This window comes from Ipomoea triloba, chromosome 3, assembly GCF_003576645.1.
Source record: "Ipomoea triloba cultivar NCNSP0323 chromosome 3, ASM357664v1".
Classification (NCBI taxonomy): domain Eukaryota; kingdom Viridiplantae; phylum Streptophyta; class Magnoliopsida; order Solanales; family Convolvulaceae; genus Ipomoea; species Ipomoea triloba.
The window spans coordinates 2,953,992-2,976,901 of record NC_044918.1 but is presented as its reverse complement, the minus strand read 5'-3'; the positions used below and the strand labels follow the sequence as shown (position 1 = coordinate 2,976,901).

General features: G+C 34.1%; 2 protein-coding genes across 3 annotated transcripts; both read right to left on the bottom strand.

Annotated features, from left to right (window-relative positions):
• Positions 1-1,785: 1,785 nt before the first annotated feature.
• LOC116012053 (zinc finger protein 830-like) lies at positions 1,786-12,698 on the bottom strand. 2 transcript variants are annotated; one of them, XM_031251524.1, is made up of 11 exons: positions 12,386-12,698; positions 6,041-6,327; positions 5,818-5,926; positions 4,542-4,641; positions 4,005-4,218; positions 3,406-3,640; positions 2,764-2,839; positions 2,613-2,659; positions 2,306-2,508; positions 2,177-2,203; positions 1,786-2,080 (listed from the first exon to the last, which is right to left on the bottom strand). In XM_031251524.1, the coding sequence occupies exons 3-9, from the start codon at positions 5,892-5,894 to the stop codon at positions 2,328-2,330; spliced, it is 930 nt and encodes a 309-aa protein (XP_031107384.1). In that variant the 5' UTR covers positions 5,895-5,926; positions 6,041-6,327; positions 12,386-12,698; the 3' UTR covers positions 1,786-2,080; positions 2,177-2,203; positions 2,306-2,327. The 2 variants fall into 2 exon arrangements, with proteins under 2 accessions (XP_031107384.1, XP_031107383.1); XM_031251523.1 differs by having other exon boundaries at positions 1,786-2,203; positions 12,386-12,696.
• LOC116012183 (centromere protein V) lies at positions 8,596-9,015 on the bottom strand. The gene has a single exon (XM_031251663.1). It carries the CDS (start codon positions 9,013-9,015, stop codon positions 8,596-8,598), a length of 420 nt encoding a protein of 139 aa, XP_031107523.1.
• Positions 12,699-22,910: the final 10,212 nt, after the last annotated feature.

The following is a 22,910-nucleotide window of genomic DNA, read 5'->3' as shown; positions in this document are numbered from 1 at the left end:
CTCGTTGACCTTAATCTTCCATTTGCATCTATGATAATGATTGTTTAGTGAGTTAATTAATAGACAGTGCGTACGTTTAACGTGCTGCAAATATTTTAACAAGTTGCGGTTTACGTAGCGGGACAGGTTTGAACTAGGACGGTGTTTAACGTTGGCAGATTTCTCTCGCCGCACTGCTTATGCGGCTGAAAGGTAAAGGGACGATCAGAAATGAAAGGTTGACTTTTCGACTCGGAATGGTTAGCGATTTACTTCTTCTTTTTTTTTTTTTTTGGGAAAAGTTAGCGATTTACATTAATACGTCTCTAATCCTATTTACTTGGGTGCTACTACAAATATTAAAATCTTAATATAATATTTAAAAAAAAAAAAAAGAACAAAAAAGGTACGAGCCCAGGATATGGATCAAGTTTCAACTAGTTTAAAATTAGTTATTGAAGCTCTTCAAACTCTTATTTCTCGATTCAAAACCCGAGCATCTTTCATAACATAGAATACTGAATACACACAAATTCTAAAACTTTTGGCTCTGTTTGTTAGGGAGAGCACAATGACTAAGGAGAAATTGCATTGATTTCATTATTTTGCCCACCTCGCTCCAAAGACTCTCACACTGGCATGACAAGTTAAAATTGTGAAAGGATAAATTATGGTGATTCAATGATCTCATTAGATGGGAGGACTGTATTTGGTGCTCACAAAGAGTCACCATACAAGATAGTGAAATTCTCACAATGCGGCTAACATGACTCAATCATGCGTTTTTAAATGTATTATATAATGTATGTTGTATATATATAATTCAATAAATATAATGTATTATATAAATGTATATATTTAATTAATATATACACACACAATATTTTTATATTATAACTAATAGGGATAAATCCTCATCCCGCTCTTCATCACCTCCCAGTCTATATTATTGACTGGTCTATCCAACCTATATTACCCGACCTGTAGCCGCAGGGTAGCCCAGTCAGGTTGTTGCGGGCAAGACTCAGGTCGACCGAACCGAACATAGAACCTTGGCATGTTCCTCCTAAGGCCTGAGCTAATGATTTCGCAACACCTGGCCTTCATTTACAGGACCCGCCTGTAGACCGGTGCATGCCCGCCACGCAACCGCCATGCCGCAGGGCCGGACCCGAGAACCTCTGACCCACTGTCACGGAACCGAGCTACCCCAAGGTATAGCCTTGTTGTAAGTATTCATTTGCTAATAGGAGAATATTGACCGTATTTCCTTGGTATTATCATTACATATCCACGTATTTACTCTATTAATAACATTAAAGCTATTCCCTATAGCTTGGGAATAGCTAATACCAACGACCTCTAGAGATGACTATTCTCCTGTATTCCTACGAACAATGGAATAGGTCTATGGTTAAAGTCTCACCAAATGAATCTGGATGCTTTTTAAGAGTTTGCTTATTAAATACTTGTCTACATGACCCGCATTAACTCAATGCATCTGGTGTTCAATGATTATAAATATTTTCATAATTTCAAGCAGCAGCACACAACAACAATAATAATGAGATTCCCATTTCCCATTATGGCTGCTAACAGTTTTACCCAAATTTTAAAATACATCTCCAGCTAACCACAACTTTGATCAATTGGTGAATTCAAACGACGATAGAGTTTGAAGAAGCTTGAAGCATCTTACTGGCAAAAGAAACATATACAAGGCAATGACTCATTTTTGTTCCTCGTTTCAAAAGACATCATGGAAATAATAAACAATAAACATCTGCATGACTGCATCACTTAAGAATGGGTAAAACAAAATAAAGTATTCAACACAAAAAATAAACAATACTCGATGGCCAGCATGTTTGTTTTTAAGTAATTGTTTTTACAGTAAATTAAGAGCGGAGCAGCCTTACCTTAAGACCGGTTGGAGAATAACAGATAGCAGAAAAGAAGCTTTGATTGTACAAACATATATGTATCAGCTAAATATCCCAAAATTGCCATATTGATAGATGAGCATGTGTTATGTCTCTCGTATTTGATTCTTTGAGGCTTACAGAGGTTCAACTTTGCCATTTTCACAATAAAACAGCTTCTGCATGTGTTAGAATTTGCATTATGTAACAACAAAGCAATGAGAATTCGCAGTTCATGTTTGGAGACACAAGCATCTAAACTTCCTAGTTCCTACCAATAATGGTTCCGTCAACTTTCAGATCTGCAACACGAAGACAATGATTCAGCTTAAAACAATGTGTCGGATCTTACAAACAAACTATTACTACTACAGCAAGAAAGAACCAGGGAGGCAGAGCATTACCCAAAAAAAAACCATGAGAATTTCACAGATGTTTAGCTCTCCAATCAACTGTTAAATTTTCATCACTGTCGACATCACTTGATGACTCTTCATCGCTAGACTCCTTGTTAGTGATCTGAGTGTCTTTGCCACGAATGGTAGACTTGGCAGCCTTAAGTTCCATCTTTCTCTTCCTCAACCTCTCCACCCTTTCCCTATAGGCCCTGAAGTCGTGAGATGCAAAATGTTAGGTAAAATGCCATATAGAAATTAACAGAAGCTAAACATAACAAAGCATTAACTTATTATTACCACACCGAAAGCTTACCTTTGTTCCACGGTCTCAGCCTCTTCAATCATATCAGCTGCATCATACTGCAAGATAGAGCACCATAAAGGTTAATAAATCAAGTTTGATGGATTACAGAAATCATATGAAACAGGAATGATAATTCAGCAAAAATGTTTAAAAATTTGACCTCCTCTTCCTCTAAACGTTTGTCAACCTCCTGTAAGTCCTCCTGGATCAACTTCTCAAATTCCTTGTACTCATCCCTGTCCACAATTTTACATACAGTCAACATCATAGTTTCTTGCATCTGGATGACTATGATTGCAGTCACCAACAATTGCACCAATAGAAATAGTGAGAACATAGAAGACCATATGGCTAGACAATCTATTTGCCAGTCAATTGACTTGACAGTATATCAAGTTGATCAAAATAGCAGTATGGCACAATCTACTGCAGAAATAGCATGTCCAAGAACCCTTTATACAATGGCTGCTAGGCAGACCTTGTTCAGGAAGTTTATAACAGATGAATAGAAGACTACAAAAATATAGAATTGCCAATTCCATACAAGATAGCACTATAGTTTCATTTGAGGTTTGAGGGGGTGGCGGGTGCCACTCCCCTCCTCCCCACCTTTCCCCCTCCCCCTCACCCCCACCCAAAAAGAAAAGCTTAATGAACTTCTGGCTTTCTGAAGTAGGCATTCCCACATTTTATGAGGTATTACAGTATCTCATTCTATCAGTAATCCATATCCAAGTGTATGTACTCTAGAGGGAGAGTAAGAACACAATCAAGATACAAGGACAAACAACCTAAAACTTACTTGACATCAGGTTTGACTGGTGCAATACCACGTGCACGCAAATCAGCATCTTTATTATCGTAAAATCCTTCAGGAAGAACTCCTTTGGCTTTCCTAGCTTCTGAACCAAGACTCTGTTTTGCTAGTTGTTCCCTGGATGGCCCCAATTCAGAAATTTTTGAGTCAACATTTTCATTTGCTATGTCCACTTTGCTCCTTGATATAGGTGGCTGCAATTCTTCAGTTTGAGCAGTGACTGCAGTATGTTTGCAAGAGTCATGATCTCTCAACTCAATCAGATGAGATGCTCCAACAATATATTAGTCCTTAGTGTGCAGTAAAAAGAATGCTCAGAAATAAGATATACCAGAAACTTGATGTATGCATAAAGCATGTCACTAAATGGAGTAAAAGTTGTCAGAGGTAAATTTACGCATTCCTTTGACTCTCTTGGCTGCTAAAAAATGGCATGTCCTACAGATTTAAAATCCTAAGATACCTAAACCTTGTAAATCAGTACAATTTGCAAAAGGAACAATTTATTCTTTTTCTTCATTGTATACATCCTAATGAAGGGTCTAAATCTGTTTTAGGCCAGATTCCAGCAATAAAAGTCTTACCACTTTTCTGTTTCTTTGTTTCTTTACTATCAAAGAAGTTGGGAGGAAGAGAAGATGATTGTCGACGTTTAGACAATCCTGCAGGTTCAGCTTCTTTATTATGCAACTCTTCATGATTCTCAGGCTCAGGCTTAGGTAAATCTTTAGAAAGCCCAGGCTTCAGATTCTTGGTTTGCTTTAGTGCAGCAGCATTGGCTTTGAGATTATTGATTGCCTGTGCAAGCATAAGCATGGAAATCAAAATAAAAAGCAAACAGCATGACATAAAAAATAAAAGCAATGCATTAAAACTATTTCTAGAAGACAGGAACAATAAAGGGATGCATGTCAAGCTCAGTGAATAAAAGGATGCATGTCTAGCTCATTAAGTAACCGATTATGATAAATTGGGTTTTGCTTATTTTTCCTTTTTTTTATTCCTGAAATATCATTTATTGAAGCAGCAAACCTACAACAGTATCCTGCTGAGTAGAGTACATTTTCATCCCATATAGAAAAGTCAGCCTAGCACTTCAAATAAATACAATAAAATCCTACCGCATTGTGTTTACGAGAAGCTTGGTGAACAGTCCAGTCTGTCTCAGATTTCAGGATAACATCACAAACTCTACAGACAGGTTGCTCAAGCTCATTATACCTGTATCAAAAAGAGAAATACTTTTATTTTTTTATTTTTTATTTAAAATAAGTAGAAACTTCAGTCATATTTTTGAAAAATGAAATATTGCACATCTCAATAAAGAGCTAGAATAAGGTGCACCCGAAAAAAAACACACACACACACGCACACAAATACATAAAGAAAAAGGAAGATACCCCCAAAAGAAGAAGGAAGAATTAGTGATTGCAGTCAGCAGCAACATAGGAGTTTGTATACCCAGCGGAATATAAAGTCTTTAGTGGGTACACAAACTAATGACTAAAATTGGAACATATAGTCAACAACAATCGAGATAACAATCAACTGTTTGATACATGTAATCCAAATTTAGGTGTGCCTACTTTTACATGTTCAGATCATCAACTTAGTTAAACTAGCATTAAAAAGTACTTCATAGCTAGTTATTCTAGCAGATTTCTAATTATATATGACAACGACCCACAGCATTAGTTCCTCTAAGCTATAATCTCATATTACTGTTTATGCATTCTTGCTGACGCAAAACAACACAGACAAAATATTGAACAACTTATTTGAGAATGACTTTTTCCTAAGCCTTTTGAATTTTCCAGGATTCTATTCCCAGCCAAATTTGAATTTTCCATGATTCTAGCAACTGTCATTGCTCTACCAGGAGGTTTTGGTTACCCCTTACCTTGGCCAACTGGATTCCTTCACATATTCCCCAAAATTCCACGATGCAGGTATGCATTACCACACCAATATTAACCACACAGCCTGCAACCCACGTTCCATTCAAGTTCCAAATCAAGCACCGGTACTTGCTCTTCCATCCACTGCTTGTACAGTATTCAACTCGAAATACCCAAGGGGTGATGGATCACAGTCAATATGTGTGGACCATAGTTTGTTTATAGCTAAAATCCATATCCAGTCCCATAAGGAATCCTTCCCACTATTCATAATTTTATGTTCCAGCATGCCATTGCAAAGGTGCATTCCCTAAATAAATGATTTAGGATCCATTGTCCCTCCAGCCCCAGCTATCATTTCATTATACCAAAGGCAAGATACTCCCTACAACTTATTATTATTCCACAACTACCTACATGAATCCCCACTCACATAGTTCATTAAAGTTCACTTTTTTCCTTCACTAATTTTGTTGCACAAAGCAATTTGTTTAGTTACCTTACAAGAGGACTCTCAATTCGCTTCTCTTTCCTCTGTGCTAGTTTTGCCCGAAAAAGTGCCTTCTTATCAGCCATAGCAATAGTTTTTGAAATACAGCAACTTCGTTCTGAAACAATAGTTAGATGTTATTGATATAGACAAAAAGACAAGCAAAACAGAGAAACTAACCTGCTTCGTAAATCATAATTCATATTCATATTCTCTAGTAAAATAATCTTACTTGGCGCTGTGAATCTTTCAATTGATATTAGGGTTCAGCTGAGCAGATTTCAGGTTATGCTATGGAATTGAGAGCTCGCCGCGAGCCGCGAGCCGCGACAATGTTTCTGTGGAGCTCTGCTACTAATACGAATTCTTCTTTCACCAGCTTCACAATTGATCTTCTAAGAATGAGAGGAAAAATTCCCCCGAATCATGGTGCTTCGCTGCTTCAAAAATTTCTCGGGGTTTTGGGCTGTACGATTGAGTGGCCCCTTGATTTAGGCCGTGGTCATTTTGCAGGCCCAACTAAAAATAAGTGAAAGGGGAGAGTAAAGGGTTGTTATGCCATGTGAACCCAAATCCATGTTCATAATTTTAAAACTCTATGTTCATAATTATAGAATTTTATATTTATAAATTTTGAATTTTATATTCAATAGTATAATACAATTTTTGAATCTATATAACAAATTATGAATATAGAGTTCAAAAATTGTGAATATTGAGTAATGTAATTTTGTATATTGAAATCTAAAATTGTAAATATAGAGTTCTAAAATTTTGAACCTAGAGTTTTAAAATTGTAAACATAGAGTTTTAAAATTGTGAACATGTACTTGGATCCACCTTGCATGGTGGATCCGGGTCCATAACATAATTCGGACCTAGCAAGTACTGGTCTTAGTTATTTTTAAAATAAAGATTGAGTTTTTCTGTACATTGGAGATATATAAAGATATGTTTTACTCCACTCCAATGTCTTTTCGTTGCAGAGGCACTAAACCTAGCAAGTAAATTTCCCGAGAAAGCAATATCAGGTATAGTGCAATTAGCCAGGTAAAGCAATGCGCCAATGGTACTTAGGTAAGGAACTTAAGTCCTAGTAGATCCCCATCATCCTCCTTAGGTTTAAATGGATCTTTGTCCACTTCAAGTGACCGGACTACCATCGGAGTGCTAAGGGGATGGGATTTATCCATATAAAATCTCTCAAATAATTTATTTGTATGGTTAAACTGATGAATAAAAACTCTATCAGTGAGATGCTCGATTTGTATATCGAGACAAAACTTGGTTTTATTCAAGTCTTTTATTTCAAATTTTGCCTTTAAGCACAAACATGCTTCTACAAGGTCCTTGTTTGTCCCACTAATGTTTATGTCATCGACAGATAGGGGTGAACACCGGTCGGTTTCGGTCGGTTTTTAGTTAATAACCGAAATAACCGAAATTTTAACCGAACATTCATAACCGACCGACCAATCTCTATAACCGATATAACCGAAACCGACGGTTTTCGGTGGGTTTCGATCGGTTAAATATAACCGAATTTTTTTAGTAAAATTGCTAAATTTATTTTACTAATGTTAAAAGAATAAATTATTAAAGGAGAAAATAATATCATAATATTTATAACCAATTAAAATTAATGTAGTCAAGTAAAATTAACCTTGTCCACAAATATGTCCCTGTGCCACATGAATTTATGATTGAAGATCATTTAGGGGAGCAGTGGATTACATTGAGGAGTAAATTTCAGCAGAATGAAGAAATTAAAATTGAAGCTACAATGTTTGAATATTAAGGATTCGAACAATAAGCTCCATGATGCTCTTTACAAATTCTTGAAGAGGAGGAGGATAAATGAACTTTATGTATTCTTACACAATTATATGATGAACAAGGATAGAATTGAAAATTTGAAATTATTCAGTGACTAAGAAAAATAAAATCTTTTATTGAGGAATAAAGGCATGTCCTCTACTTGTATGCCCATTAAATTTGGTATTTTTGTAGAAAAAATAAAGGGATGAAGTTAGATTATTATTTTTTCTATAGATTAATCTTCAATTTTTCGGTCGGTTTTCGGTTTTGACATGAAAAACCGATAACCGACCGAAAAACCGAAATAACCGAAATTTTTTGACCTTAATAACCAAAACCGAACCGAAAACCGAAATATTCGGGCGGTTCGGTTTTCAGTCGTCGGTTTTTCGATCGGTCCGGTTTTTTTGCTCACCCCTATCGACAGAGATAGATATAATACAAAACCATCAAATGACTTGTTAATAAAGATACAAGAACAAATGTCATTTTAACATATCCTTTCTTAAGGATGAATTCACTCAAATGGTTATACCACATTCTTCCTAATTGTTCCAAATCATACAATGACTTTTGAAGTTTGATGTTGTACATGTTTCGATCTATCTTCTCCACCTCGTATTGGAGTTTTGAATGCCCTCAGATATTTTCATGTATATATCAACATCTAGTAACTCATAAAGATAGGTTGTCACTAAATCAATATTTTATTTTCATGTGCATTGTTTTCTAATTCAATATTTTATTTTCATGAGAATGAGTATTAAATCTCATAATAGGATACAAAAACTCCAACTAAACACAACCTTAATCTTAATTATGCAAGGCCAAGGCTCATCAAATGACCTATAACCACATTGAGTACTATAATGACACCAATATTAAGACAAATTGTAATACAAAGAAAATCATTGGCAAGTTTGCAAGAAAGAAAACATAATTTACCAGAATATGGTTGCAAGATATCATTTATGAACCTTCTTTCACTTTTGAGCATGATGCAATGCCGGTTTCTTTATACGAGTTCTCCCAATTATTTCCATTAAAATATTTGATCTCGACATGGGATAGGGTGCCGGGATCTACACACCTGAATGTAACCGCTGTTCCATCTGGATTTGATCGCGGAATGTAGAAGGATGTAATGCCACAAACTTTGCAGAAAGTATGTTTTGCGGTATGAGTACCAAACGTATAAGTTGTGAGGAACTGCTCAGAATCTCCAAGAAGCTCGAACTTTTCAGAAGGGACAATGAAGTGAGTGTTCCCTCTCATGGAGCAGTCGGAACAGTTACACACCCAGGCAACAACGCTCGATGGTGCTCGCACTCGCCATCTTACTCTTTTGCAATGGCACCCACCATTGTGTACTACCAACTCAGAATCCATTTCTCAAGATTGTCGTCTCCAAATTAGCACACCGGCACTACAACGTTTCCACCAAAATACATTACCGCTTCTTAAGTACTTAAAGTTCGATTAAGATCAAGATACAAGCTCTACTGCAGGGTACAATCATTGTTTAATGAATGCACAACAAGCCTCCCAAATGAGGCTCGATCGAGGCACAGCTAGATTAGTCTAATCCCACGGGGTGCAGATACAAGTGCAGTATGAAAGAAAAAAAAAAAAAGTACAATTAGAAGGGGAACCCATTTAATTGCTTAACTTTCTTAGCCCTCCACATTGATTTCAATTTAAATACCCATTTAATTGCTTAACTTTCTTAACCCTCCACATTGATTTCAATTTGAATAACTTCGAAAGGTTCTTCTACCTCTTTCAACAGTCCTATATATGAGATTATCCACATAAAGTAAAGAAATACAAATGATAAATAGAAAAACAAATGAATAAGCTCGTTTAATGTTGATTAGAGATTATATATCCTGAAAGAAAGCAAAGAAAGTACAGCAGCGAGTATTTACACACACGGGATCACAAAAACAGTATAAACCCTAGCTTAAGCAACTTGGGAAGAATAGATGGCGCTATCTGTGTCCCCCCAATGCTTGAAGGTATCATGTGTGCATTTTCCATCCTTTTGATATAAAGAGCAAAGACAAGTAGTCATCACAGTTTTAGACACAAAGTGACACTCCATCTTCAATTAGTTTCTGGAAAATGGATCTCCGCACTTAGTTAGGCCAAAACAAATATGGATGTATACCTACTCATCACAAGCAATGTATTACACAACACAGATTGATGTGACACCAAGAGTGAAAGATTCAACTCCCCAAGGGAACATAAAGCCTCCACCTTATAAAATCTTTCCAAATGCAGAAATTGGAGACCACACTATATCACTGGAGTGAATTTGAGCAAAGCTTCACCCCACATGTTCACAATCTTTCAATCATTCACCTTCATAAACTTGTTTACTCCAGCCAAGTACTATTAACTTGGTAATCACAATGTTACAAGTTCAACTCCTAACAGGAGCAGCCTATTGGCCTTTTTGGTTAAAGCCGGTCAACTATAGTCAACCTAGACTGATTTACCTCCTTATAGTCCTTTGCCCACTAAGGTCATAAGGCAGAATTTACTCAATGCATACCTTTTGGCCTTTGGTAGTGGTTGAGGTTTCCCTCGTCACTCAAAAAAATACTTGCTTACTACTATGACAATATATGGGATTCAATTTGTATTCAGGAAAAAAGCAGTAAAGGATTGATAGAAACCTGAAGCAAAAAATATTACAAGAGTATCATTTTAGTCAAGAAAAAGGCACTGGGATTGGAATTCATGAGCGCAATTATCAGCAAAAAAGGGATTTTTCAAGCAATTAAGAATAGCCTTACTAAGCATGCCTAGAATTGAGAATGCCCACAAGATTTCCAAGACTAATCATGGCCTCCACAAGATATATCATACAAAATCAGATGTGAAAATTCAATACTGGAAAGAACAAAAGGATAGAGAGAGTTTGATTTTACCTTCGTAGGAGTCAAACAAAAGCAACGACACTGATTCACTGAAGACTTAAGAGTGAAAGGTTGAAGAACTATCTTTTCTTTCCACAAAAGCAATTGAGTTCAACAAGACTAAAAGATAAAGGCCCTGTTTGGTAAATGGTTGTTAGCTAATTGGGTTAGAAGGTATAATTTGTTGATAACATTAGCTGATTGTAAAAAGTTGTTTGATAGATTAGATGTTAGCTGATAGCTGTTTGGTATAATTTCTTTTCTCAAAAAGCTAATTGAAAAGGCTGCTTTGAGTAGCCTTTTGAATTTTAGCATTTTGGAGTTACAAAAAGCTTATTAACCAAACAACTAATAGAGGTCAAATTAGCGAAAATTGGCTGATAGGCTGATTATTTACCAAACAGGGCCAAAAGGGGAAAAAAATGTCCAGAAATTTGGCCCGTTCAGATGAGTAGTCGCATTGGGCTTAATAGTTAGTGTCAATAGTTACAGTAGCTTATAAGTGTAAGCTATTAAAAGTTTACCTTTTTTATTTACGAAAAAAGTTTGCAATCACTATCCAAATGTACGTTTTAGGTGAAGTTTGCCTAATGTATTTCTAATGCATTTGAACATTAATAATGCTAATGTTGTTCTTGGCAAATTATTAGAAATGAAAAAAGAAAAAAATGTAAAATATACACATAATTAGTGCTTGGTAATGGAGTTTTTTTTTTTTTTTTACAATTCAAAATTTTAAAAACAAAAAAATCAGAAACATAATAAAATTTTTAAAAGCGTTAATTTTCAAATTGATCCTTCAACTATCGAAATAATACACAAAATAACCCCTTATCTATTAAAATTTAAACTTTGTCCTCAAATTTAACAATCACTTAACCATTTTTTTTCAAAATAACCCCTTATGTGATTGTTAATGTTTAGTCAATTAATAATATATACGGAGTCATAATCATATTTGAAGATCAATAATTACAATAAGTTTAAGTTGTTAACAATTTATTTTAAACTGTGAGCTGTTTAATTGACTCCGTACAAATAAAAGTATTGTGACTTGTAGGGGTGAGCAAACGGTTGGTCAGTTACATAACCGACCGAATAACCAACCGAGATTTTTGTCGAACGTAACCGACCGAATAACCGAATAACCAACCGAGATTTTTGTCGACCGTAACCAACCGAATGTAAAGCTATGACCGACCGAAAACCGACCATTTATCGGTCAGTTACCAAATAACCAAAAAAAAGTCAAAATCACAAAGTCAAACAAAAAAATTACATAAGCATCCTGTTTAGTCACTTCACTGCCAAGATTGGCATCCTAATAGCCAAATTAATAAACCACAATGGCATACTGCCCACTGCCTAACACAAGAAGCCACTGCCAAAGACCAAAGTCCAAACTCACAACTCACAACTCACAACTCACAAACATATTACAGAAATAGTCCAAACACCAACATTCAACACACATTAATTTAAAACAAAATTACAAACAAACTACATAAAACAATTGATGAACATTCTGCCAAATCCTTTGAACTTTTGAAGATTGAAAAACAGTCCATAATATTAATAATAGAATGACTTATTCATTAAAAAAAAAACACTTTATAAAATATTAACAGAAAAAAATAATAAAAAACTGAGCACTGGTCACTGGAAATAAAAATAATAATAATAATAAAAAGAATTTATAAATTTATCTACTCAATCAAACATTTAAACATGTAATAACATATGTACTATTAACAATAGAATGAGTTATTCATTAAAAAAATACACTTAATACACATAATTAGAAATTAACAGAAAAAAATTAAAAAATTTACCTGGACTGGACACTGTCGGACGACGGACACTCGGAGACTCGGAGAATAGTCGGAGTCTCGGGCTCTCGACCGACTGGGTAGAAGCCGGAAAGTGGTGGTGTGGTGCTGTGGAAGTCGAATGCCAAACACCCAGACCGGCAGACCGTGGAACAGCGTGGTCGCGTGGAGACGGGAGATTACAGATTATGGGAACGGAGAAAATGAGTGGAGAGTGGAGACGATGAGACCGTGAGGGCGTGAGATGTGGTGTGGAGTCGTGGAGTGAAGTCTGAAAATCTGAAATCTAATTCTGAAATCTGAATTGCAATTGAGAATTTGATATTAGGTTTTAGGGTTGGGCTAATGGAGTAATGGGCTAGTGGGCTACTGGACTAAGGAGTAAGGATCAGGGATGAATCATGAATGGCAGAATGGGCTAACATATATAATAATATAAAATATATATATATATTATATACCGGTCGGTTATCGGTCACCGACCGATAACCGACCCCCAATAACCGTATAATGACCGAAAAACCGAAAAATCGAAATTTTTTTGAACTTAATAACCGTAACCGACCGATAACCAATTTTTTCAGTCGGTTTGGTTATCGGTTAGCAATTAGCGGTCGGTTAACTGATATTTTGCTCACCCCTAGTGACTTGTGTATAACGGGTTGTCCATATTTTATATACGAAAGTTAATACAATAAATGCAAAAAATTAATTGTGCATTTATATTCAATGTACTGAATTGAACTTGAAAATGAAGTTTTGGTACTAGTATAATAATAATATAATATTTTATTTTTATTTGGTTTTTTGGAATTAAAAATATTAGACAGTGCAACAAACATCCTGCAAATTGCAGAACAAAGTCATACTAGGCAACAATATATTGATATTCACGGGTTTATAAGTTTGTTGGTATCAGACAAGGTACAATGCATATGTATGCTGTTCATTGTTAAACAAAATCTATTTAAGGTTTAGTACATTTTTGTCACATGACATGGTTTGCAACTTAAATTAGCCACAATAAGCCAAAGTTTACCCTAAAAAAAAGTAAAGGATTAGGGCATTAGAGAAATTAAGTATACAATATGGAATAAATCTTTGTTGTTTTTTGTTTCCTGGAGTGTTTAATTTGGTAAATAATAAAACTGTCAATTAGGAAATGTTTCTCATCCTTATAAAAACCAGACAATTGACTCCTAATCAAATGGAGTTGCATAGTTGTACAGTTGGCGAAATTTATGCCATTGATCTCAATGATCCAAATCTGTCCATACGAACTTATGGAAAATAGTGGGCTCATCTAAATAATTTAATAATTTATACACTCCTTGATGTGATTATTTTTGTCTGAGATTCAAGTTAAGAAAGTCAATAAATTGCTACCGCTAAAAATCAAATTTATAACTTTATGATTATCCAATTAACAAATTAATTAATTTGGTTGAGGTTAACCAAACCCTTTTTTTCAAAAAAGGTTAACCAAACCCTTAATCTTTAACTTTATGACATTTTGTAATTTATCTTTATCCGTTAAGCCTTAGCCCTTAGGGATCCCAAATTGGGTTTTGATTTATTTATTATTTTTAATAGACAAGGATATTATATTGGTTGAAGCATTATCTAGTGATGAAAATTTTATTTAGACCGGTGTCCAATCATGACACATAGCCAAGTGAGTGGTATATATTAAAAGAGAAATTTATTTATACTTATTATTATTTTATGGTTAAAATCGAAAGTGGATTGATAAATAATCAAAACCTAGTAATAATATTATAATCGGATGAGTACATATATTCAATCATGTCCCCTCTAAAGCAGGCATACTTTGAGCATATAAAAATCGGGCTGTAAATATAATAATATTGTCAAAAACTTGTGTGAGATCGTCTCACCGTGAGACGGGTCGAGTTGGGTCATGTCAAAATGTAAATGTAACACTTATACACACAAATGTCATACTTATATGCTCAAATGTAATACTAATCAGGAATAAAAATTTTGTTAATTATAAGGGTAAATGTAATACTTTTAAGGGAAAATACAATACTTTTACATTTCGATTTAAAAGTATTACATTTTTCCTCAAAAATATTATATTTTCCCTTATAAGTAAGGAAAACTTGCAAACATTACTTATTATGGAAAATGTAATATTTTTTCTCTTATAAGTAATAAAAATTTTATTCCTAATTAGTATTATATTTGAGCATATAAGTATGACATTTGCACATATAAGTGTGACATTTACATGATGATTTAACCCGACCTGACCCGTCTCACGAACAAATATTCGTAAGACGGTCTCACATAAGTGTGACCCAATAATATATATATTTGTATTCATTTCTCATACACACTTCTACAGTTCTACCTGCCGACTGCCAAATCTGGGTGTAATGCCACTTCACCACCTGACGCAACCATCAACACTACAGTTAGGTGGACTAGACAATGATTTTTCTTCTCTCGGGCTTGAGACAAATTTATGAGATTCATTAAAGAATTTTTATCTAATTAATCAGATGAAATTTTAATAACCACAAGATTTCAAATTTTAACATGTCGAATATTATAATTTTTTTGTTATATAAATTTATTAGTGATGGATAAATATTATATGAGCTTACCACTGGTCAACCCAGAGCAGGGATACGGAGCCGACTCAGGCCCAATCGAGGACGAGCCCACCCAGCTGGGCCGCCTTGGGCCCAAGCCGACCCCATGAGGTCGTTTGGCCGACCTCATGGGCCGACCCCGGAGGTCGTCTTAGCCAAGCTCCGTGCTCGGCCAAGGGCTTGGGTCCCGATTTGACGCGGTTTTCCCGGCGGGGGATGCGGTCTAAGGCCGTTAGATAGTTTCTCTCCGAGTGGTTGGGCCAAATATTAGTATAAAAACGTGTGATCTTGTCTCATTAAGACATCTTCATCTACTTTTGTCCTAACAACATTTTTGTCTTGTTATTACACAATCATCATCTTGTAATAGCGGTACCCGTTATTCAATATATAATTACCTTCGAGGTATACTTTGATTCAATACTTTTCATACCCCCTATAAATTCTATGGGGTTTATTGATTCACGCTATCCGATTTAATTAAATCCATCAGTTAGGATTGGATATTCTGAGATAGTGAGCTTGGCCATAGACTAACCTACAAATTATACCATGGACCAGGGTCTATCTTGCATTGTAGATCTTGATCCAAAAATAACATTCAAATTCTGTAGTTTAGAGAACGGAAATTTTTTTTTGAACAGTTTACAGATGTAGCTATTATATTAGCTATTTTATGTACAGAAATTGTTGTTTTTTTTTGAACAACTATTGATCCTGTTACATGTAGTATCTGTTCATATACTTTCTCAACATATTGAAGCCCAACAAATCAATATCGCTTTCCCTGAAGCTTGAACCCATGATCCTCCCATTTGGGAGAATCACTTCATGCCGCTTGACCACAAGGTCTTTGGCCTGGTATAATAATTGATTAATTGAAGAGTAACCTAGAATATGGATACTAGACCAAGAATTATTCTGTGAACTCAAATTCAAAATACACAATTTACATATTAAATGTCCACAATTTGAATTGTGAACATTCAATATGTAAATTATGATAAGTTCATCTTACAAGTGGAATCGGGTCTATGGTATAACTATTGAAGAACACATTAATAACGTTTGATGGACTAACAACTTAGCCCAATGGCGTGTGATCTAAATCTAAGCTTGGAAGCATCTCAATTGGTTTGAGAGAAAATAAAGAGATTCAATTATTAAAAATCTACACCTCCTGAGAACTCAGAACCATAAACCACTGGCCATAAGGTTCTTCAATTCAATCTTCATTATGATGAGGAGACATTATTAATGAAGAAAACATATGCATGCATTTTCACTGGACTCCAGATACTATACAAGACATGTGTCCACCATAGTGTATTTGGGAAGGACCGCATAAAAAGAAGAATTTTGCTTTATTCTCAACAACCTCATAAATATCTAGATCAGATCTATTCTCCCTCCCTCCATCTTTTCTGTCATGAGAGGGGTGTGAAATAAGATAAATCACACTTTTATCTGTCTCAACTCTCCATTATGATTGGTCTAAATTTAACTTTTTAATTGTTGATGATATACCCAAGTATCTTATATATGGTTTGATAGCATTATTGTTACCATTTATAATATAGGGTATGATCACAGATTCACATATTCAAATCTCCACACTACAGATAGATTAGATTGTAGTCATAAAAAAAAAAATTAACAATGCAATTAACAATCTAAACAAAGCCTAGCTATAACAATTTTGAGAATTATTATACGGAGTATATTATAGCAATTTTGAGAATTACTCCGTATTATATATGAATAAGGGTCAAATAGGTCATCGGACTGCACATGAAAATGCAATTAGGCCACCGAACCTAAAAAACCTACAATTGAATCCCTAACCTAACCAATTTCATACAATTCCTCCAATTTGCAGGTTTCCAACACATAACCCTAAATTTATTTATTTTTTTAAAATAATTATTTTAAAAAAAAAGGACTTTTGTTCTTCTTTAATTTTTTTAATTTTAATTTTATTTTATATAAATAATTATTTAAAAAATTTAAATTTATGTTGACATGTTAGAAACTTACAAATTGAGAGAATTGCATGAAATTAGTTAGTTCAGAGATTTAATTGTTGATTTTTTAAGTTCAGTGACCTAATTATATTATCGTGTTGATGACATATTTGATCTTTATTCCTATTATATATTATAATTAGCCTAGCTAACCAATAATTAACAATGCAAGCTAAGCACAAGTAATTTTCAAAGACAACGACGGGATGATCATTAACAATGTATCTAGCAGGCATCAAACTGTCAATGTGTTATATTCATCCTTATCTCATGTTGTGCCTGTGCCTAATCATAACCCTTGATTGATTTAAATTTCAGTCCGACAGTGACAATTGCGAAAAACAGGATCATTTAATTTATTTATTATTTTAAAAATTAAGATTGTAACACAATAAAGCCAAAAAAGATGGGTACTTCATTGTGCCATTTGGTTCAAGCTTATCCATAATTCATACTTTGTTTTACGAAAATGATAAAAGGTCACTATCTAAGTATACACATTGAGTGATAATTATCAAGACCTAAAAAGATAAATCAATTTAGTTAAGTATTGACGGACCTGCTCAACTTAGAGTCAATAGGCAATCCAACTTGTGATCAAAGATCACGTGCAAACTTATTGTCTGACCAGCTCAATAATTCATACTTATGATTGAAGCTTATGTGGAAGAATGGTTCGGTTGTCAAATCTTAACATCATGCTAATTTGGCTATGATATGATTTATAAACATGTTGAATCCGTATGTTATTTTCAGCAAAAATTTCTTATGTAGTTATGATTGATCGGGTCATTTGAGGTAGACAAAGTTCATTAACTTGTTGAAATTTGATGATTATTTTATTTATTTATTTATTTTTGTTGTTAACCAACTTAAAACCAATTTTACTTGGTAGAGAAGAAACCATATTTTACATTATTTGTAAAAAAAAAAAATACAAAACAACTTTTCTATTTTAGTATTTTAGATCAAAGCGTTAAAGAAAAAAAAAAACTAAATGTTAAACATTCTGTTTAGTTGTTTGACTAGTAGCTAATTCAAAAAATTATTTACCAATATCTAAAATTATGATTTACTGAAGCCATATTTGCACAAGATTTATTGAGTTTTAACTCAATATCTACATAATTATTATGTCACTGTCTTATAATATTTTTTTGGGTGGAAAATAAACTCTAAAAACAAACATATAAAATATTTCCTTGGCCAACTAATTAATTTAGGTAGCTTTTTCTTTAATTTAAAGTTTGAATTCCCTGCCCCAATTGGTCTTATTTAGCTTTGTGCCAAACTTAAATAATATAAAATACTTATATTTCTCATCATTTTAAAATTTATAAGGTTTGTGCTGTCATCCACACCCAAATATGAATACACGATGTAGTAGGTAAGCTCGCAAATCTTTGTTGGTTCTTGATTTTATCGAGCTCTTAAAATACTAAAGGGAAAGAATATTAAAAAAAAAAATTAGTTTTGAAATCTACTCGGTATACACTATGGGAAATAATATTTAAATTTGTACAATGTGAATAGATTGTTAATACAACTATAAAGTTATATAGTTGACTATTATATGTGCACACTAAGATAAAAGATTTTAGGTTAGTCGAATTAGTCGAATTCATATCAATCTCATAATAGAAAGAATATAATAAGATATTATACGCTCAAAAATTTTATGATGTTGAAGCAATATTTGGTACAACATGCAGACATATAAGTATGAATATATCCCGCATAAAAGGTATGGATACTTATTGACATCTTAAGAAAAATCAAATACGGAGTAATATATATAGTAGAGTTTCAAAAAGAGTGGTTGAATTGAGTGGATGCATGATTTTTAAATTAGAACGTTAGAAGTTTAATTATTGTCAACACCTTCTCAATCGAGTTTGTCATATAGGGTCTTTCTAGTGGGATTTATCTCTTTTGTATAGTTTGCAAACTGTTACACGAGAATGAAATTTACTCAACGTACATTCTTAAATAATGACTACAGATTTCTCTCGTGTAGAGTTCTACTATATAAACTTTCAAATTATACTCTCACTTTAACTCAATGTGTCAAACAAGGATAGACAATTTACATCATATTGGTCCAAAAAATGTATACATTAAAAATTTAAAAGTAAGAATAGAAGTTAAGAGTAAAAAATAACAGTCTATATAGTATTTTCTCCTAAATAATATATATGGTAAAAGTAGGTTACTAGATGTTGTGAAAATGTCATATAGTTGTACCACGTACCACTAGAAACCACTGGTAGTTTTTGGACACCAAGACACGATTGCAGTTGGAAAAAATTATTGCTACTTATCAAATTCAACATAATTAATTCACCTACAAGGTTTTCTTGTGAAATTATGGGTATGAGCTAGCACAAACCATTAATGCACATAGCTTCTTCTTCAAGTTTGAATGCACCAAAAAATTCAAATACAATTAATTCCAATATGACCCTAATTTCATTGTGAAACCAACGCATTATTTGCCCACAAAATATAAATTTTCTCAGCGATTCTTACATCTTGACCCAATAAAATAGTGGATGAATAAATCATGACGACTTAGTAGCATATTAGGTGGGAAAACTAATGTCTAGTGTCCATGCATTACTTATTAGGTTAACACAGTGCACCCACGTAGTGCACTGAACATAAACACACACACACACACACATATACACATATAGATTTCTAATCAGGTAAGATAACCAACTTTAATTTGTGAACTGCAAAATTGTGAAGAATTGCACCACAACTACTACATGATTACATTGCTACACTCCCAGACATGCTTGGAGGGCTTTATGGTGCAATCGTATCTAGGTGTAGTGCAATCATGTAGTAAGTGTTGTGCAATCTTCACAAGTTATATATATTATATAAAAAGGATATGTAGAATATTAAATTAATTAATATAGGAAATCGTTTTTTTGTTCTTTGTTCATCCAAATCAAATATTTGATTAGATTTGGAGGCATTTAAATGGGATGGGAAGAGATTGTGGGTGTCTGCAAAAGACCAAGCTAACGAGAATGGACCATGTGGGAGCTTTGTTTTAATTTTATTTTCCTTAACTAATTAGGAAATGGACTTATGAAATTTAGTGCCATATTATGTGCACCAACATCTCCTATAAAATTATTAACATATTGTATGATTTAGGCGCAGGGGGACCCACCACATTTTCTGGTCCCACAACTAGGATTACCGCCGATCAAAGTATTGAACATAGAGATATGGCCTGGTCTATGTGCGTGTTGCCGTGTTAAAGCATCCATGTGGAGTTTTTTCGCATTGAAGAATTTTTGTAAGTGTGATTAGGAAAGAGAAAATGGGAGAAAGGTAAAAAACAAATATAATTTATAAAAAAAATAATTTGAAAAGACTCTGTCAGGAGTGTCTGACGCGCCCACCTTGCGCACTGCACGCGCCAGAGTGGGCCATGCTGTGCGCTCAACGCGCACAGAAGTTTTCTTTTTCTTTTTTCTGCACTGTTCTATGCTCCCCTAATTTGCAGAAGCTCCCCATCTCCTCTCTCTCCTCTCCTATGACATGGCATAATCTCTGACATAAACCCCAAATAAATCACAGATAATGATGCTCTTCCCTAAGTACCCAAAACCTCTCACCAATCAAAATTTGAGTTAATTAACTTTTTTTTTCTTCTAAATAGAGTGTACACCCCAGTACCCCACACCTATTAACAATTTGATTATGAAATTCTCAACTTTAAATAAAAAAATTAATTAGATTTTTAAACTTGTAAATGTAATAATTCAGCATACCAACTATTTACCTATAATAGTTCGTTATTAAGATTTAAACACACAAAATTCACAACTAGCAACGAGTGCTGGTCTATAGGTCATTGAAGAAGATAACCATAAATATATGCATTTTTTTTTGGGTGTGCAAGAGTGGCCAAAGCCACAAAATTAGTAGACTCTTCTAGTAGTAACACTTCTCGCATCCCTAGCAAGGATGTCCCTCACGTCATTGGGGGGGGGGGGGATCCAGGATCGTGGTCTCCCACCCACTGTTTTGACCCAGATTAGCCAGATAATCTGTGCACGGATTCCCTTCTCGGAGAACATGCATAATGTCATACCCTCGAATAATTCTCATGATGGCTTTACAGTCATCAATCAATATTTTAGCTTCAGGACGAGAGTCCATCTCTCCTTTAATTGCGAGAATCATCACTTTCGAGTCTGTTTCCACCACGACCCTCGATATATATATGCATGTTTTGACATATAGTAATTGTGTTTTATTAATTTTGTTAATTAATAGGAAAGTAAAAGCTAGAGCCAGCTAAAAGGGCAAGTTTGAAGGGAATGGATCCCCCTTTGTTGAACAATCATCACTCCATTTGATACATTTGTGTATAGAAGATTCCAGTGCTCGAGTAGGTGAGCGTACCAGAACCATAGCTTTTCTTGCATCATTTCTTTAGAATTGTAAAGCAATGACTAAAGTTCAAATAAATCATTTCAATTATTTTAAATAATCCATATATGTTTTCAAAAAAAAAAAATAATCCATATATAATTTATTACCAAAAAAAAATAAAGAAAAAGAAATGAAGAAAGCTTCAAGGATAGGTATAAAAATGGCATGCCAAGCATCTAGCTTTTCTTACCTTGTGATCCAGGAAAGTAATTAACGTGTTTTTTGTGCTTAGCAGCTTCAAAACCTACCTCCTTTAAGGAAATCAATCATAGCAATTCTCATGCCCCGTCAGTTCAGTTGGTTACATGAATATTTACATTCTCCCAGAGAAAATTCAAATGAGTCAGTTTAAATTTAAATTTTATGAAAATGAATAAATGCATATTTTATGAGGGTTGTATTATTTGGCTGGCAGAAAAGAAATCACTTAGATGAGTACTATAAAAGCTTAAAAGTCCCAACATAATTATTCGTACAAAGATATACGAAGATTGTATTATCCCAGCATATTTTAAAATAATTTGAAACGCCAAAGATATTGTGTGAAATTCCAAATCTTTAAAATTTAAAATTTGAAACCCAAGAAACAAAATTTATCTTACCAATCAAACACGAGAATTCGCAACTTGATTCTGGTCACACCAAAACTAAGGGTAGCAAAACATGGTAACTGCATTATCAAAATTTGAACATAAAACCTCTAGTTAAACTGAAAGACATCCACGTCTTTTTCATTAGACAAAAAATTATAATTTGAATTAAGTAAACAAGTTGTAATTGTTGGGGTTGACAAGTATTGTAGGGAAAGATGGAGATTGAGATTGCAATAAAGGGCATTAAGAAAGGGACAATTTAAGGAAAAATGTACACGCCGCGCCTTCCTTTGTCTCATTTCTTGGATTCATCAAATTAGCTACTCCGTAGTGTCAATTACTAACAGCTAATTTATTGTACTACCATTTTTAACCAGGAAAATAAAATAATATATATGTAGTGGAGAAGATTAATGAAGCCATCAAGGACAGAGTACTAACAAATTTGGTATAAGTTGAAAAAGTAAAAGAAATTCAAATTTGGATCGGAGGACCACACGCAAAACAAATCTTATAAGTACACAAAACTTTGGTGGCTTAATTAAAGCTTTGCCCACAATAATTGGGGGCGCAAAACTAAAAATATCTATGAAACTGGTCATATTATAAATATCAGCACTTTAGAGAAACGGTAAATAATTGAAATAAACTTGACAATTCACCTCCACTAACGTATCAAGATTAAAGTGATTTTGTGTGCACGGGTTTAACTCACTGGTTCCGTAGACAATATTTGTAAGAAGAGATTAAGGTTTGAAACTCGATAGCGACAGTGTGAGGATTATGTTCAAAATGAGCAGATCACTTATACGCACCATATCTACTAAGC